Source organism: Scyliorhinus torazame, chromosome 9 (assembly GCF_047496885.1).
Source record: "Scyliorhinus torazame isolate Kashiwa2021f chromosome 9, sScyTor2.1, whole genome shotgun sequence".
NCBI lineage: Eukaryota > Metazoa > Chordata > Chondrichthyes > Carcharhiniformes > Scyliorhinidae > Scyliorhinus > Scyliorhinus torazame.
The window spans coordinates 141,398,526-141,417,717 of record NC_092715.1 but is presented as its reverse complement, the minus strand read 5'-3'; the positions used below and the strand labels follow the sequence as shown (position 1 = coordinate 141,417,717).

Here is a 19,192-nt window from a genome sequence, read left to right as displayed (position 1 = left end):
CTAACTCCCTGCTTGAACTTTACTACTTTCCTTGTATTCCCAAGTGCTTTATCTGTTTTTAGTTGCCTGCACCTTTTGACAAGATTCTCAAATTCCCTGGTCATCCATAGTTCCTGAATCCTGTCCTTCCTTTTTACCGGCACATGCCTGTCCTGCACTCCCATCAACTGCTCCTTTAAAGACTCCCACATGCCAAATGTGGATTTACCCTCAAACAGCCTCCAAATCCTGACTAATCTAGTTGTAGTTAGCCTTTCCCCAATTTAGCACCTTAATCCTAGGACAACACTCGCCCTTTTCCATGAGTATCCGAAAGCTTACAGAATTGTTGTCACTGTCCGCCACTTGTTCTCCCACTGCAACTTTGATGACCTGGCCATGCCCGTTCCCTAGTACTAGGTCCAATATAGCGCTTTTTCTTGTTGGACTATCAACATATGTTCTTGGCCGCACTTACCAAATTCCTCACCAACCCTATTATTTCTACATCTATTCAGAATCTGCTTACATATCTGCTCAACTGCCCGTGGGCTGTTGGGGAGGTCTGTATACACCCCCATCATAGTGACTGCCCCCTTCCTGTTTCTGAGTTCTACACACAGTGCCTTGTTACTCGATTCTTCCATGGTGTCCTCCCTCTGTACAGCAGTAATAGGTTCTCTAACCAGCATTGCAACTCCCCCACCTCTTTTACGTTCCTCCCCGTCTCGCCTAAAACACCTATACCCTGGAATATTTAGCTGCCAGTCCTGTTCCTTTTTTAACCAAGTCTCCATTACAGCAACCACATCCAAGTTCCGCACGTGAATCAAGGCTTTAAGTTCATCTGTCTGATCTGTTATACTCAGTGCATCGAGGCAGATACACTACAGACCCACTGAGTTTGACCTCCCTCAGCCAGCCCTTCCTCTTAGCCAGCCTGGCGCTGGTACCATGCTCATCCCCAGTCTCTACACTTGCTGACTTACTGCCCCGATTCCCTCCCACCTGCCAAATTAGTTTACGATTCTCAATATTTGTTCCATTCTATATCAGACCCAAGTAGCTTGGGGGAGTGAGTCAGAAAGATTCAATTCACCATTAGGCTTCCGGAGGTACGTAATAATCTTTTACAGCAAATTGGTCTGCAAATTCAGTACTCAAGAACTGGGGAGCACAAGATTCTAGTTATCATATTTGCTGCTAACAGCACGGTGGTGCAGTGGATTAGCCCTGCAGCCTCACGGCGCCGAGGTCCCAGGTTCTATCCCGGCTCTGGGTCACTGTCCGTGTGGAGTTTGCACATTATCCCCGTGTCATAGAATTTACAGTGCAGAAGGAGGCCATTCAGCCCATCGAGTCTGCACCGGCTCTTGGAAAGAGCACCCTACCCAAGGTCAACACCTCCACCCTTTCCCCATAACCCAGTAACCCCACCCAACACCAAGGGCAATTTATCAGGGCCAATCCACCTAACCTGCACATCTTTGGACTGTGGGAGGAAACCCACGCACACACGGGAAGAACGTGCAGACTCCACACAGACAGTGACCCAAGCCGGGAATCGAACCAGAGACCCTGGAGCTGTGAAGCAATTGTGCTAATCACCATGCTACCGCGCTGTCTGCGTGGGTTTCGCCCCCACAACCCAAAGATGTGCCGGGTAGGTGGATTGGCCACACGAAGTTGCAAAAAATGAATTGGGTACTAGATTTGGGTAAAATGGAGTTTAGACCAATGTTGAAGCCAAATCTAAAGACAATGAAGCACCGATCAGAATCACTCGATTATCCTAAGATGATAACAAAAACGTTGTAGGGTTCATAAAATGGTAGAGAAGTTTCATTTTTACAAAGAAACCTTCTCCGAAAAGCTGGATTAACCCGACTCCCAAAGGCATTCTGGAGGAAAGAAATTGAATATCTCACAGTGGAGTCAACCTATATTTCTAAGAAGCACTTAGCAGAAAAATCATCTCCAAAAAACATCGAGCAACACCATCTATTCTTTGATAATTAAACCACAATTGGAGTCAGCAAAATGACAGTATAATATATAGCTGAAGCACCAAAGGGGCTAGAATACACAGGGGGTGAAAGTTATAGCTAATCAGAATTTATCTGGGAGTACATATATCCCCGGTTTGAACTCGTTCTAAGTGAACTTTCCTGAATAGTGCTGCTGGTCACATATTTAGATTTTCACTTTAGTGCAGTTACTGCACATTTGTAACAACAACAAAAAATACACATCTAGTCAGTTATTACAGCACATGCTTGTGATCTCAGTATAATATCCAGGGCTATCTCACTCTTCTTGAGACAGGAGATATTATGGTAGATTTAGGAAACGCTTTAAAAATCCTTTTTTATTTCAGACCTCGATCTGCAACTCTGGTCTGAAAAAGGGTCCTAGCAGACTTAGAACATCAATATCAGCTGTTTTTCTCTCCACAAATGCTGCCAGGCCCGAGTGTTTCCAACATTAAGCTCTTTCGTCCCATCTCGACAATTTTAAGCCTGCTTCCAATTCCCTTGATGTTGCGAAGTGGTCCAAAATTCACCCGTAGCTGTGCAGAGCACCAGATCTGCCACTCCACCATGACATCAGTCAAAATCTACACCTGCCCAGGGCTATACAAAATAGATGAAGATATAATTTTAAGTAAAGGCCTCATTTTCCCTGGCTCTGCCAGAGATCCTACCAGATCTCTTGGGTTTCAACTTCTAACCCCTTTGGCTTCAGCCAAGTTTTGGACCCAGTCATTTGTCTCGTGATTTGATGTGTTACAGCATCCTGCAATTAATCAGCATTTCTGCATCTGGTGCATGTTTGGTAAATCATTCATCACCTTGCCTCAAGTTTGAAACACCATGGCAAATTGGCCTATGCACGTGACATTTAAATACATCTGCATCGGAGGAAAAGTATATTACATTTTTCAAAATAGAGTTAAGAATCATCTTCTAACAATACAAACAATAACTACTGTAAAATTTCAGATGATGACCATTCATCAGAACTGGGTCAACAAAGCCATCAGGAACCTGAACCATTAACTTTTTCTTGCTCTCCACACATGTTGCCAGGCCAGAGTGCTCCCAACATTGTCCATTTCAGATTTACAGCATCAGCTGTATTTTGCTTTTGTATAGGCATTACTTTACTGCACTGAAACAATACAGGTATTTTATTGCATGCAAACCAGCCAAATTTGCAGGTGACAGCAAACCAAAAAAGGGGTTAAGTAAAATCCATTGAGTTTCGCTGGTCTATGCATTGAATGCAGTAAAAAGTGACACTTTGCATATTGCAAATAAATGCAAGGACTTACAACCCATAAGATGACCTGACAGCGTATGAACAAGATTAGGTCATTTAGCCCCTCAAGCCAGTCATTCAATGAGATACTGGCTGATTTGTGATGAATACCTTCGCTCGCTCTATACCTTTGGTTCAATAAAAATGTTTTTATCCTTTAAAACTAATTCAATGTAGCATCAATAGCCATTTGTAGAAGAGAGCACCAAGCCTCCATCACTGCGTAAAAGTTTCCCCTAATTTCACTTTAGGTTTGGGTCTAGGCTTTAGATTGTTGACCCTACCCAACACAGAAAGCCCCTCTTCTCCAGCAAATCCATCAGGTCCCCTTAATATCTTAAACCTTCAATCAGACCATCCATTATCCATCTAAAATTCCAGGGAATACAAGCTTGTTTGGGAGATCTCTCCTTGTAATTTAACCCTGGGGGTCCAGGTGTGTTATTCTGGTAAATCTGCGCTGCACTCCTTACAAGGCCAAATCTAAAAGCAAATCACCGAGGGATGTAGAGGTAACAATGGACTCTTATGAAGTACATTGGGATGTAGCAATGCATAAAAAAGGTGCCATCTAAATGTATGCCTTCAAAGCTAGGAATACAGCTTGCATATTGTTACTGCCTGCATAGAGACCAATAATGTTTGAAATGAAATAGCTAGAATAAGAAGAGTTCACTGTGACAGACTAAAAGCATTTGACTAAAGACAAGTTACTTTAAACTTTCACACAATTGCCATTTAATGTCCAAAGCTGTTAGGTTAAGGGATTATTGGGATAGGGCAGGGTGAGTGGGCCTGGGTGGAGTGCTTGGAGGATTAGTACAGACTTGATGGGCTGAATGTCCTTCTTCTGCACTGTAGGGATTATATGATAATAGGAAGTTCAGTGCTATTTTAGAAAAGCCTGTAACCTGATATCACAATTGTTTCCACTGTACCTTACCACCTCAGATTCCATTACCATGGTAATGTGAATTACATGGGCCTTGTATCCAGGCAGAGATGCCTATGAGAACCCAATTCTTTCATCTTGGATAAAGGACAGTTTAGAGCACAATCGTTTACACCCAACATTTCACTTTTCTGGGACAGGAGACTCAATTTATCCACTGTTGGCACACAGGCTGCTGCAAGGGCAAACACCTTGCACCTTCTTTCCTGTGAGACAATCCAGGCCCCCTTTAATCTCCAACAGGCAGATTTCAGATGACCCCCTTCCATTTTATCTGAAATTAAAGACAGTCCCAAAAACCAATCTTATTAATTTTAATAGGAATGCAATTCCAAAACACTTTTTGAATGATGGCAATCTTCATATTGTGATCACAATTTTAAACAGGCTTGTGAAGCAAAAGCATTGAATGGTTGAGGAAACAGCTGTGAAATATTGGGTACAGGGGCAAAAGCCTGGAACGATGTTTGAGCAAGCTACAGTGTGTCGAACAACGGCTTGCAACTTCCGCGATCGGGAATTATTTGCAAATAAACCGTGCACAGCGGCAAACATGGAAAAAAAGCACCTGACCAGAGGGAAAGTAAACAGGTGAAAACCCCAGCCGCCCTTAGGGATTCCACGAAAATCTAAGATTATGTTACAAGAATTGGGGGTGGGTACTTTTATCACTGAAATGGTTAAGGAAGGAAAAGGTCTCACCAGTCACAACATTTTTTTAAAAATGGCAGATAGCCGTCACCCCTCCTCCCCAACACTGAAGGATAGCCGTTTGTCATCAAAAGGCAAACTGGTCAGCCGGACATCTGGCTCACACCACGATTTTAAAAAGGGATACAATCCTAATGTGTAATACAGGTCTTATTCGATGAAAGTTTGCCGTTTATTTCGCTTGAATTGTAACCGCTGTAGCCCTGCCTGGGGTTTTGCAGGGTGCCGGCTCAGGAGCAGCTCTTTGTCTGCACAACGGCTCTTCCACACGACAGATGGTCATTGTCCAGCTCGCACATTAACTATTCCCCTCAAAACAGACACCGACCTCCACGATGGCGTTCATCGTTTAAAGAGTCCCCCCCACCCCCACCCAACCAAAAAGAAACACGGCTGCAATGTGTGATATTAGTGAAAGAGCTGAGATTTCCCAGCAGGAAAGCGCGATACCCGCCTTCAGCCCATATATGGTCAGCCTGTAGTAACTGGGCAAACTGGTCCATTCAAACAGCACCAATTACACCCGGGACATAGTACACACACACACAATGGCAACTCCCAAGTCACCGAGGTTGGAAATATCGCTTCATTCAACACAAGTTCACGACACAATATATGGAGAGCTTGGACCACATCGACACACTCCCGCTTCGAGGAAAAAGGTTGGAGTGCTCACACAAATAGACATCCCCGTTGATGCATTCCCCGCGCGGTTTAACCACATTTATCCGGCCACCGACTCTACCCTTTATATAAAAGATATAATTGTTAAATTCATTTTATCCATTCCTACGTGCCTGAAGGAGATGCCGGTTTAACCAATGAAAATCGACCCCAAATCACGACCGTAAAATACCAAGTCACAAGCGATCCATCTGTAACAAATACGTTGGGGTGCGAATCACGGGGAATCTTCAAAACACAAATCTCGTACAATGAGATTCTCCCCACCTCCTCGAGACTCTAGCTCAATATTGTCCATTGAATTCAAATGTGCATCACATAGCGAAACAGGAAGAAAAACACCGGGGAATTCACCACTAATGTGAAATCCCAAAGCACAGTTTTATCCACCTACCTTTGACTAATTTACACCCTGAATTTCAGTCACTCTCACCTCTGCAGCACGTTCTCGTAGTCCCCGCGGAGCTTGCCCAGCTCTATCTGTAAACGCGCCCTCTCCCTGGCAGTCTCATCCAGGGACTGGCGGGCGTCCGCCAGCTCATTCTCATACAGGTTTCTAATGCCGGTCACCTCCCGGCTGGTTACCTCCTCCCTCTCGGAGATTTGCAGCTGCAGGATACTATTCTCGGACTCCAGCGAGCGCACCTTGTCGATGTAGACAGCGAGCCTGTCGTTCAGGTTCTTCAGGTCCTCCTTCTCCTGCAGTCGGGAAATTCGGGTCGGACTGAGCGGGGAGCTGGCCGCACTCCGGCCGCTCGGACGGTGCTGCTGGCTCTTGGGAGTAGCCATTGCCATAACTTACATACACAACCGTGTTGGGTGGGTGTGTTTTTCGTACAGTGGAGCCAAAAAAAACCTGACGTGAACCAGCAATTATTTTCCGAATAAAATCAAAGCAATACGAGAAGCGGCAGCACCTGATAGCTCTTCCTGCTCCCTGCCTGTACCCGCGCTTCTTTTCCACACACTGCTTCCTCTGTTAAAATGGCTCCTCGTTTTAGATACACAACGTGACCATCTGGAGGTCAATTGTACCGCGAGACTAGACCCGTCCTCACAACACCACCAGCAGTTGTGAAGTTTGTGAAATGTCCATGTTCATCTTTAAATCACGGTACCATTTTACCTCGCTTAAACTAAGATAACCACCAGGACTGCATCTGTAGTTAACCAGGGATTTACACTTGTAAAATCCGGTCTGATTGTTGAGGTTTTTTTCTCTTTCTCTGGGAATCAGTGCGGTGTAGTGATTACTGTAAATGTGAAGCTGCTTAAGTCAATTATACGGGCTGGTATCACCTCATATTCACATCAAGGAGACCGAAATAATAGGTTGATTGGCAGGGTGAAATAATTAAGTTGAACAGATTCGTCTAATTAATTGTGAACATGGCTTTTGAGGTTAGATTTTTAAAAAAGTTTTGTTATTCTAACAACAATTTCTACACCTGAAGTTTCTCGCGCTGACAAACAAAAATCGATTAAATGCGAAGACCATATGTGCACAAATCATTCGTGAACACCGGTTTTCACCAACTCTGAATGCTCACACATTCGATCATAGGTAGACAGGGTAATTGATACCCAGCAAATGTTTCTTTTCAGAAATACTGCGAGCGCTGGAAATTTGAAAACCAAAGGACTGGAAATACTCAGCAGCACCGGCGACAACGGTGCAAAAACAAGGCACAGGTTTCCTTCTCTGTGGCTAATTGCACTGCTCGGGTATTGGCACATAAACTAATCACTGCTCATAACTACCCTATCCAAAAAATGTTTCAATTTCAGTCTGGTGTATGAGACAATTTTTCTCGTTCTTAGCCAAACCTTACGTGGGTAACGGATGGTGTAAATCCGCTCTACACTTTTGGGAGAAACTGCATGAAATAGTAAGAGCTTCTTATGAGTCAAAAGATTTGTTTTAAATAGGGAAACGTGTTTATCATTGGCGGCGCCACATGAGGTTAAAGGCCAAGTCTATAAACTTGCAGTTACTACATTTATATTTGAGCAGTATTGCTAACAGGACCTTTTTTTGTCATGTATTCACTAATCAGGATAATCACAAGACTGCCAATGTAAGGGAAAGCAACACATTTGTACTGTATGAGAAAAGAGTGCTGATTGGTTGGCAAGTGGACAGCTCGAGGCCTTGCATGGAAAATGCACTTGTTGATCTTGATTGACAGTTAACTGCCAAGCATTGTTTGAAATTTAAACCAGGCTTTAGATCTGGTCAGAAATAAACTAGTGAATGGCTGTTGCTTATTTTGTTTAGCTGAAACAGGAACTATGTGTGCACATATTCTTTCTGTCTGCAAATTCATATTTATTGTACAAAATTAACAACACGCTTATTTAGGTGCTTATACATAAGCATCATATTCAAGTTCCATATGGAACTAATTGAAAATATGTGATACAAGAATGTGGATTTGAAATAACAAAGATGATCAAGGCACAAATGCCACATAAATGTTCAATGGTAGTGGATCTCCAAATATATACATTATTTTTGAGCAGTTGTTTTCTGACTTTATGTTCTATGTTATTTGTATAAACTATAAACGTGCTGAAAATATTCCAGGTTTATGTCACAACAAAATACAAGAGATTTAAAAAATAGGCCATTCCAGATACAGAAAATTGAGTGAAATGTACTGTATTAAACAACTTTATTGTACAGAAGTAGTAAACTCAGCATAACATTGAAATCTGAAATCCTAAGCAAAGCATAAAATATTCATGAATGATACTTTTAAAGCATTCTAAGTCATCAGCATTTTAAAACAGACTTAATCGACTTGCAAGTTCAGAAGGATTCTAGGAAGGGAATAAATCAACCATGGTTAACCAAGGAAGTGACGGATAGTACTAAACTGAAAGAAAAATATACCATGTGGAAAAGATGAGCCAGAGGATTTAAAAACCAACAAAAGATTACCAAAAAAAAGAAAATAAACCATGAGGATAAACGAGCAAGTAATATAAAAATGGACAGTAATGGTTCTTTAAATATATAAAAAGGAAGAATGTGGGGAACATAATCCCCTTAAGATAATGAGACTGGAGAAATAATAATAGGGAACAAGGAAATGACAGAGGAGTTAAATAAATACTTTGCGCCAGTCTTCATGGTGGAAGACACTAATAAATAACATTCCAAAAATACAAAATAATCAAGGGCAAACTGAAGGGGCAAGAGGAAATAAATACAATAACTATCACTGGAGAAAAGGTACTGGGGAAACTAATAGGGCTTAAGTCCTCTAGGACTGATGAGTTGCATCCTAGGATATTAAAGAAAGTAGCCTACAGAGGTAGTAGATGCACTGGTAGTGATCTTCCTAAAATTCTGAAAAAATCCTAGACGATTGGAAAACTGCCAATGTTTACTCAAAAAGGGAGGGAGACAAAAAGAAAACAATAGGCCAGGTAGCTTAACAATTTTCATTTGGAAAATATTAGATACCATTATAAAGAATGTAATAGCAGAGCATTTAGAAATACATAATTTAAACAAGCAGAGTCAGCATGGCTCATGAAGGGGAAATCATATTGAGAAATTTATTCAGATTCTTTGATGTGGTTATGAGCAGGAAAGACACAGGGGAACCAGTAGATATAATTTACTTGGATTTTTAAAAAAAACATTTGATAAGGTACCGCACAAAAGGCTGCTTAATAAGGGGAGGCGGTGGCGTAGTGGTATTGTCACTGGACGAGTAATCCAGAGTACTCTTGGATCTCAGATTCAAATCCCACCACTGCAGATGGTGAAATTTGAATTCAATAAAATCAATAAAAATCTGCAATTAAAAGTCTAGTGATGACCATGAAACCATTGTCGATTGTTGTTGTAAAAAGAAATCTGCCATCCTTACCCTGTCTGGCCTATAAGGGGAGTAGTATATTAGCCTGGATAGCGAATTGGCTAGCTAATAGACAGACTTGGAATAAGTGAGACTTTTGCAGAATGGCAACCTGTAACTAGTGGAGTGCGGCCACAGGGGTCAGTGCTGTGGCCACAATTATTTACAATAAATAAATTACTTGGACGAGGGAAGTGAAGGTCTTATTGCCAAGCTTGTGGATGACACAAAAATAGATGGGAAAGAAAGTGAAACAAAGAGTCTACAGAGGGATGTAGAGAGGTTAAGTGAGTTGGCAAAAACTTGGCAGATGGAATATAATTTAGGAAAATGTGAAGTTCTGCATTTTGGTAGGAAGAATAAAGAAGCTGGATATTATTTAAATGGAGAAAGCTGCAGCACAGAGGTATTTGGGGTCCTTGTACATAAATCACAAAAGGCTAGAGGCAAATGCGATGTTGGCCTTTATTTCAAAGGAAACGGTGTATAAAAATAGGGAAGTCTTGCTAAAACTATCTCAGGCACTAATTAGACCACAACTGTATTACTGTTAACAGTTTTAGTCCTCTTATCTAAGGAACGATATGCAAGCATTGGAGGGAGTCCAGAGAAGGTTCACGAGGGTGATGCCAGGTATGGAGGGATTTGCTCACGATGAGAGGCTGAGTAGGTTGGACCTGTTGGAGTTTATCATATCAAATCAGTCATGATCTCATTGAGTGGCAGAGCAGACCTGATGGGCCAAATTGCCTACTTTTGCTCTTACATCATATTTTCTTTGAGGTTTAACTATTGCATAATTCCAGTATGGGAATAATAATTACTAAATGGGTGAACCTTGGTCAGTAAATAATTAACATTTTAGAGCTGTTTTTTCCAGAAGAGTAGAGTGAGAAATTAACGTTTTGAGGTTTTGTGACATAAGAAACCATTCTGCAGCCCAGTACACCATTCACTAAGATCATATCTGATCTCCTACCCAAGCAGCACCTTCCTGTACTATTCGCATATCACTTGATTCCACATGTATCAATCTCTGACTTGAATTACTCAACAACTGTGCCTGGATATTAACATTTATAGCCTCTGGAAATTTAAAATATATTCTACTTTTCTCTTTTTCTAGCCAAAGTGGATAATTTCACATTTTTTCCACATTACATTTCATCTGCCATATTTTTGCACACTTACTTAATCTGTCTAAACCCTTTTTCAGCTTCTTCAGAACTTACTTTCCCACCTAAAAGATCATCAGTAAACTTGGACATATACTTGGTCCCCTCATGTAAGTCATTCATATACATTGTAAATAACTATTGATCCTTGCCATCATCAATTTCCCTTTCATTAAATTTATGTTGACTTGGCCCAATCAAATTATGATTTTCTAAGTGTTCTGTTTACCACTGTTGGAGGGAAGAAATGCTCAGAGTCCGTTTGCGACTGCATGGTGTTGGTAAAACTTTTGTTTATTCAAAATATGGCTGTGTGCACAACAGGAAAACCAGAAGATGCTGCTGCCTTCAGCTAGCACGAGTCTGTTCTGATTTCATGCATATATATTTTAAGTTCGCTCAGTTACAGATAAGCATTGACATCATCAATCAATTTCATACAATACAATCTGATCAGTAGGTATCGGTAGAAATGTTTCCTGATCCCCTTAATGGGAAACCGATTTACTCATACAATGAGTTTTACAAGTTACCAGATCACATTCAGAATGTTCCCCTTAACCTGAAATAATGCCGTTAGTCCTTGATGAGGCGTTAATGGATTTGTATTCCCTGATCTGGAAAGAACAGTGAATCTCCTGCAGGCAAGGTGGTTTGTGACATAGGTTCCCCATTATTATTATAATGTTCTGTAAAATGATTAAATTATCCTGAGTGCAGGTTTTCTTAAGGTTTCTGGCTGATCCAACAATTTAACCCTTTGCCTACCGGTTTTCCACTCCCCAAGTGCTGCTTTTAACCTAGAATATCTTTTTATTAATATATATATTATTTTCTCACTACCACTTTCCTAATAATAGATTCCAGCATGTTCCCCACTACTGATGTCAGGGCAACTGGCCTACATTGTTCATCGATTTCCCGCTCCTTTTTTTTGAACAGAGAGGTTACATGTGCTACCTTCCAATCCATAGGGATTGTTGTATAATTTAAGGAATTGTGGAAGATCAAAACCAATACATCTACTACCTCTGTAACCACCTCATCTACCCCATAGGGTGAAAGCCATCAAGCCCAGGGATTTGTTGAATTTTAGTCCCATTAATTGCTCCTGTACAATTTCACTGATATTAATTTCCTTAAGTTCCTCGTTTTCATTCAACACTTGATTGCTCACTTCATAGAATTTACAGTGCAGAAGGAGGCCACCCAGCCCATCGAGTCTGCACGGGCTCTTGGAAAGAGCACCCTACCCAAGGTCAACACCTCCACCCTATCCCCACAACCCAGCAACCCCACCCAACACTAAGGGCAATTTTGGACACTAAGGGCAATTTATCACGGCCAATCCACTTAACTTCCCCTAGAATGTTTTTGTGTCCATGAAAACAGATACAAATATTTCTTCAACAACACTGCCAATTCCTTATTCCCTATTAACATTTAATCTGTCAGGGTGGCACGTGGCACAGTGGTTAGCATTGCTGCATCCGGCACTGAGGACCCGGGTTCGAATCCCGGCCCTGGGTCACAATCCGTGTGGAGTTTGCACATTCTCCTCTTGTCTGCATGGGTTTCACCCCCATAACCCAAAGATGTGCACGGTAGGTGGATCGGCCACACTAAATTGCCCCCTAATTAGAAAAAAAGATAATTAGGTACTCTAAATTTATTTATTTTTTAAATTTCATCTGTCTCGAGGACACACTTTAGTCTCACTAATAGTTTCCTTTTTACATACGTATTGGAGCTTTAACATCTGTTTTGATCTCTAGCTGACATATTCACATAGCCTATTTTCCCTTTCTTTTCTTTAGTCATCTCTTTGCCATGCCTTATGTCTGCGAGGTTTTCCTCCGGGTGCTCCGGTTTCCTCCCACATGTCTTGAAAGACGTGCTGTTAGAAGACTTGGTCATTCTTAATTCTCCCTCGGTGTACCCGAACAGGCGCCAGAATGTGGTAACTAGGAGCTTTTCACAGTAACTTCATTGCAGTGTTAATGTAAGCCTACTTGTGACAATAAAGATTATTACTATTAAGGCATTACTATTATTATTTTTTGATTTTTATATTCCTCCAAATCCCCAGGCTTGGAATTAATTATTTAAATGTTTGTCATTGCCCATACCATCATATCTTTTCAATCTAATTTCCCACTACAGCCAACTTTTCCCTCATACCTACATAGCTTGTATTGTTAAAATTCGTTACTTAGCTCATCACTCTCAAACTCAATATAAAATGCTATCATATTGTGATCACTCTTTTACATAGACTCCTTTATCACCAAGTTATTAATTAACCTTGTCTCTTTGAGGGCAGCACGGTGGCACAGTGGTTAGCATTGCTGCCTACGACATTGAGGACCCAGGTTCGAATCCCGGCCCTGGGTCACTGTTTGTGTGGAGTTTGCACGTTCGCCCCGTGTCTGTATGGGTTTCACCCCCACAACCCAAAGATGCGCAAGGTAGGTGAATTGGCCACGCTAAATTGCCCCTTAATTGGAAAAAATAATAATTTTTTTTTTTTAACTTTTCTCTTTGTACAATACTGGATCTAAAATAGCAATTTCCCTAATTTGTTCCTTGATGAAGAAAATAATCTTTAACGTATTCCATGAACCAATGGAATACCAGTCTTATAAATTTGTTTTTCCCAGCTAGTATGAAGATTGTAGTCTTCCATGATTAATGTATTACCCTTGTTACATACACCTTCCTTGTTATAATGTTAGGATATGGAGACAGTTTAAATAATTTTATAAATAAATAAACTTTATTGTCACAAGTAGGCTTACATTAACACTGCAATGAAGTTACTGTGAAATGCCCCCAGTCATCACATGCCGGTGCCTGTTCGGGTCCACAGAGGGAGAATTCAGAATTCTCAGCTGGTACGAGAATTGAACCCTCACTGCTGGCCTTGTTTTGCATCACAAACCACTGTCAAGCCCACTGAACTAGAAATAAAGTATACGTGTAAGCTGAGCTTAATTTGTGTTTCTGTATTTGTGTGCTAAGAAAGGATTAACATTTCAGTTAGCTTTACGTTAAACAAAGGTACCTGCATATCTATATGTTTTCATTTCTCTTCAAACTTTTCCTGCATTGTAATTAAGGATTTACAATGTAAAAGCTATTACATGCTTTAAATAAAGACCATGCTGTTGCTTAGCAACCAGAGTCTCATACTGAAAAGCAGAAAGTTTTTTCAGTCTGGAGCTAGGTAACCCCAGAAACAAAAACTTTTGCACAGAAACTACCAGTAAAGGCAGGACAATAAAATAAGGAGCAAGAAAGCAAGACACATAAGCTAAAGAATAGATAGTTCCAGGGAATAAAAAGAGCAAAGACCCAGGAAGGTTGAAGTCAGGGGGACAAAGAACTGGAATCTGAACAAGATACTGGTCACTGAAGTTAAATTAAGAGGCAGAGAGAGGCTCCCAGTTAAAGTGATGATGGGATGAATTTGATGGGAAATCCACAGAAGTTGTATTGGGTGGCATCTGCCACTTAGGTTCAAAGTGTTTGACCACCTTTTGCCTATTGGTTTACATAGGCTGTGAACTTACTGAGAACATTAGAGTATAAGATATATTTTGTTATTTACAAGCCTGTATATATCTGTAAAGGTAGAGCTGAGGTGCATTATAATTTCCCCATGTCTGTGTGTGTTTCCTCTGGCTGCTTGGTTTCCTCCCACAGTCCAAAGATGTGCAGGTTAGGTGGATTGGCCATGATAAATTGCACTTAGTGCCCAAAAAGGTTAGGTGGGGTTACGGGGATGGAGTGGAGGCATGGGCTTAAGTAGGGTGCTCTTTCTAAGGGCCACTGCAGACTCGATGGATCGAATTACCTCCTTCTATACTGTAATTCTATGAAAATCAAAACATATTGGAAATATACAGGAAGATAACTGGTATATGAAGCTCAGCAGTACTTTGGCTACCTTCGTCAATGGAAAGGCATTAAAGATATTGGGGACAGTATCAATACCAGTATCGTATCAACAGCAGCCAGCCCTGTCTTTTGTTTAATCATTTTTACTTTTGTTAAACGTTAATTGGCAGTCCTATGAATCAGTTCATCCACACCTCTGAACAAAAAAATAAAAGTTACAATCTATTGAGCGGGTTTGTAACAATACCCTTCTCAACACCACAATTACTGTTAAGGCAGCACGGTGGCACAGTGGTTAACTCTGCTGCCTCACAGTTCCATGGACCCAGGTTCGATTCCAACCTGGGGTTACTGTCTGTGTGGAGTTTACACATTTATCTGTGTGGGTTTCCCCAGGGTGCTCCGGTTTCCTCCCACAGTCAAAAGATGTGCCAGTTAGATGGATTAACCATGCTAAATTGACCCTAGGTGTCCAAAAGGTTAGGTGGGGTTATGGGACTGGGGTGGGGGAGTAGGCCCCGGTAGGGTGCTCTTTTGGAGGGTCAGTGCACACTTGATGGGCCGAATGGCCTCCTTCTGCACTGTATTGATGTTATGAGTATGGGCCCTTGAGCTATTCCCTCCAGTGATCTGGCCCTTGTTGCTTCTTAGCTCAACCTAAAATGATTCAACCTACGTTGATTTTATGAACTAAATTCCTTTGTCTTTACTGTCTTTATTCCATCCTTCACCATCAGGACTGGTTACCCTACAATCATGACTCTGTAATGGCTATTACATAAACCCCTTTAATTTCTATGTGTGCTATTAATTCATCTGTTATTTTGCAAATGCTTCATACATTCATATATAATGGTTTGGGCTTTTTTCCCCTCATGAAGCATGAAAGTGTTGACCTGAATGACTGTGAGGAACTTGCTACCAATCAGTCAGAATAGCGACAACTTATCCATCAATCTGCATCAGGCTTTGAGTCCTAACACCTTAATGATGAGGCAGAGCAGTAGCAGGGAAGGAAAGAAAAGGAAGAAAATCTAATATTCTGGATGCCACGACCTTGTGGGACATCCTGCCCCATGTGCCCCCAAAGATCTGCAGGTGAAAATCATGAAGACCCATAGCAGAAATATGTGACCCTGAGTAGACTTCATCCTTGAATCGAGGGACAGCCAAGATGACGAGGTAGAGAAGAAGTTTCCACTTGTGGAGAAGCCCAAACGTAGGAACCATAAATATATTTTAATTACTAATAAATACAATATGGAATTAAGAAGAAACATCTTTAATAAGGGAGTGGGAATAGAAGGGTATGTTGAGAAGGTGAGATGAAGTAAAGTGGTGGAAGCTCATGTGGAGCATAAATACCTCCATTGGTCTGCTGGACCGAAAGCCCGTTAACCTGAGCTCACAAAGAGTGAGCAATGAAATGGAGCATGCTCTACACCATAAAGTAGAGGTGGAGTTGAAGCATCTGGCAGACCTGGGGGTAATTACGCCAGGACAGTTTTCACAATGGGCAGCATGGTAGCACAGTGGTTAGCACAGTTGCTTCACAGCTCCAGGGTCCCAGGTTGAATTCCCGACTTGGGTCACTGTCTGTGCTGAGTCTGCACGTGCTCCCCATGTCTGCGTATGTTTCCTCTGGCTGCTTGGTTTCCTCCCACAGTCCAAAGATGTGCAGGTTAGATGGATTGGCCATGATAAATTGCCCTTGGTGTCCAAAAAGGTTAGGTGGGGTTACTGGGTTAAGGGGATGGAGTGGAGGCATGGGCTTAAGTAGGGTGCTCTTTCTAAGGGCCGGTGCAGACTTGATGGACTGAATGACCTTCTGTACTGTAATTCCAGGAAAATCAAAACATATTGGAATTATACAGGAAGATAACTTGTATATGAAGCTCAGCAGTACTTTGGCTACCTTCGTCAATGGAAAGGCATTAAAGATATTGGGGACAGTATCAATACCAGTATCATATCAATAGCAGCCAGCCCAGTTACCATTAACCATTGTGGAGGGAAAGAGACCAAGCCTCATGGGCATGATTGGCTGAAGAAAATCAAATAGAATTGGTTGGAATTATTCAGTATCACTGGGGTTTTCCAGGAGCTTCTACAGAAACACCATGAGGTCTTTCAGAGAGAGTTGGGATGCATCAAAGATGTGAAGGCAAAGATCTATGTAGAGCCAGAAGCAACACCAAACCTTTTTCATGCCGGATCAGTGCCTTCTGCTCTACACCAGAAAGTAGAGGTGGAGTTGAAGCGTCTGGCATACCTGGGGGTAATTACTCCAGTACAGTATCAGAATGAGCAGCACCGATTGTACCAGTGTTGAACTTTGTTTTAAGCTCCCTTGCTGTAACCCTTTTGTATGCAACTGTAAATAAGAGTTTTTCTGTTTGGATCTGTGAGGGAACTTGAGATGGGTGGAATGTGGTAGTGTGACCTCTTCAGCGTAATCCTTTGTGGAGCACTTGGCGGGTCTAGAACCTATGGGTGCATTGCATGCGAACATAAGTCTATCAGGAGTTTAGGTGCAGCTCTGGCAATTGGGACTTGGTCAGAGTTAGCCTGGGAGTCATGGGAACAAGACCTGTGTATTAGTTGTGCTGCCCTGTGTGTGTAGTTGCCTTAGTTCTATAAACTTCTTTTATGTTTCCACACTGTCGCGTTGATCGCCTTGCAATACAATAATGATCTTCCGACTCTGCAACATGCAGGCAGGTGGTGCTTGAAGGGCTAGGTAATTGAGTTATTTGGAGACTTGCATGCTCTTTCTAATGCTTCAACTTCACCTCTGCTAGCTCCTGACATAGAAACATAGAAAAAAGGAACAGGAGTAGGCCATTCGGAGCCTGCTCTGCCATTCAACATGATTTGATATCTGAATTAGGTGACTGCTTTGCAGAACACCTCCATTCAGCCTGCCAAAGTGACCATGAGCTTTTTGTCGCTTGTCATTTTAGTTCTCTGACCCACTTTTAATCTAACTTCTCTTGGCCTCCTACACTGTAAGCTTGAAGAACAGCACCTCATCTTTTGATTAGGAATTTTACATTTCAGGCACACCAGAGTTCAACAATTTCATCTCAAAATTACTGCTCGTATTTTTCAGTGTTGGGAATGGTTCTGTTTGATGCTTTCCCAAATTAACCTTCCCATTTTTGCCCGTCACAAGCCAGGGACTCTCATGAGTCAGCAGGGTGTTTGACATTTCACAGATGCTTTGAGGACAGCCCTAAAATGTCTTGGTTGTCCTCCTGGGACTCTCCTGCCACGGCCGAGTTGTGAGTAGAAGGGCTCTACTGTTCTACAGGGAATCTGATATCAGGCAATGCAATGTCCTGTCCAGCGGAGCTGGTTTTGAGTGATTAACATCTCAATGCTGAGAATATTGGCTTGGGAAAGATGGTGTTGGCAGGCTGTCTTTCTTACCATCATATTTGGAGAATCTTGTGAAGGCACCGCTGGTGGAACATTTCCCAATACTATGAGATGTATCATGCAAGTTGTCCAAGTCTCCCAAGCAGTACAGGAATCACTGCTGCTTGGGAAACCATGAAGTTGTCTCGGGTTTGAGATCCTGGTCCTCAAGTGACACACCTGATACACTTAGTCATCAGAATACCATATTTTGACATATTTAGTTATAATGCATGTTTTAGTGTTGGCATAGGTTGGTGATTTTACAATCCTAACCCTTTTATTTTGGAATTATGAGGTCAGATGTATGCCCCCATTAATTTCCCTCAACTTCAGCCTTGATTGGCATTATGAACATGTTTTTGGTCCAGTGAATCTAACTTGCTGCTTATCCAATGGAAGAAAATCGCCCAGGAGTTTTACCTTCCTCCTGATTGATTAAATTTCAATAATATTTTAGCTAGGTCCTAAAATTCATAAATATTATAAGGGTCTGGGTTAGCATCTCAGTAAACATTCCTCCACCATTAAGAGAATAGGAGTTGGGTTCATTGGGTGTTTGATACAAAAGCTTAGGTGAGACAATTTATGTTTTAAGAATAAACACAAATTTATTATAATATAAAAGAAAGCATGAAAAACAGAGGTCAGTTTTAAGAAGGTTGTTCAAGGAGGCAAGAGTGTTGGAATGGCTAAGATAGAAAATGCGAAAGTGTGGGATCTAGGCAGATGAAAGCATTGTTATCAAAAGGGTTCACAGAAACTTCGAGTCAGGAACAGAGAGTTTGGAAGAGGTTGTGTGGTTGGAAAAAGTCACAGAGATGAGGCGACAAAAAATAATATTGGACATGAATTTAACATCTTTTTGAGGGACCAGGAGCAGGGAGAATAAGGGTGATGGCCTCGTCGAACATGTTGCAGGATAGGTGTAAGAAAGAAGATGAACTGGTATTAATCAAATGGAAGATCAGGAAGGAGAGCATTTGAATAAGTAAATCTGAAGGTGATGTACATATGTATCAGGGTCTCGGCAGCAGATTGATTGAAGTAGTGGTGGTGGTGGGCTATCTAGGATCTGGGGGTCAGATACTTAATGTGAGATTAAAGAACTAGACTGAAAGATTGCAACTTCTTTCTGCTAAGGGGAATAAGTAACTGGGGTTTGTGGCAGACTTGGA

The 19,192-nt window shown here is 41.6% G+C and overlaps 1 protein-coding gene across 3 annotated transcripts in view; it reads right to left on the bottom strand.

Moving 5' to 3' along the window:
- The window catches only part of lmnb1 (lamin B1), a 192,556-nt gene that overhangs the window by 61,922 nt on the left and 111,442 nt on the right, over nucleotides 1-19,192 (bottom strand). Inside the window, exon 1 of one of the 3 annotated variants that reach the window (XM_072516571.1) lies at nucleotides 6,081-6,686. The exons of 1 other annotated variant lie outside the window; for it this stretch is intronic. In XM_072516571.1, coding sequence (XP_072372672.1) covers nucleotides 6,081-6,442 — 362 coding nt within the window. In that variant the 5' untranslated portion in view covers nucleotides 6,443-6,686. Of the gene's footprint in view, nucleotides 1-4,954; nucleotides 5,047-6,080; nucleotides 6,687-19,192 lie in introns of those variants that run through there. One more of the 3 variants, XM_072516573.1, reaches the window with a different exon arrangement.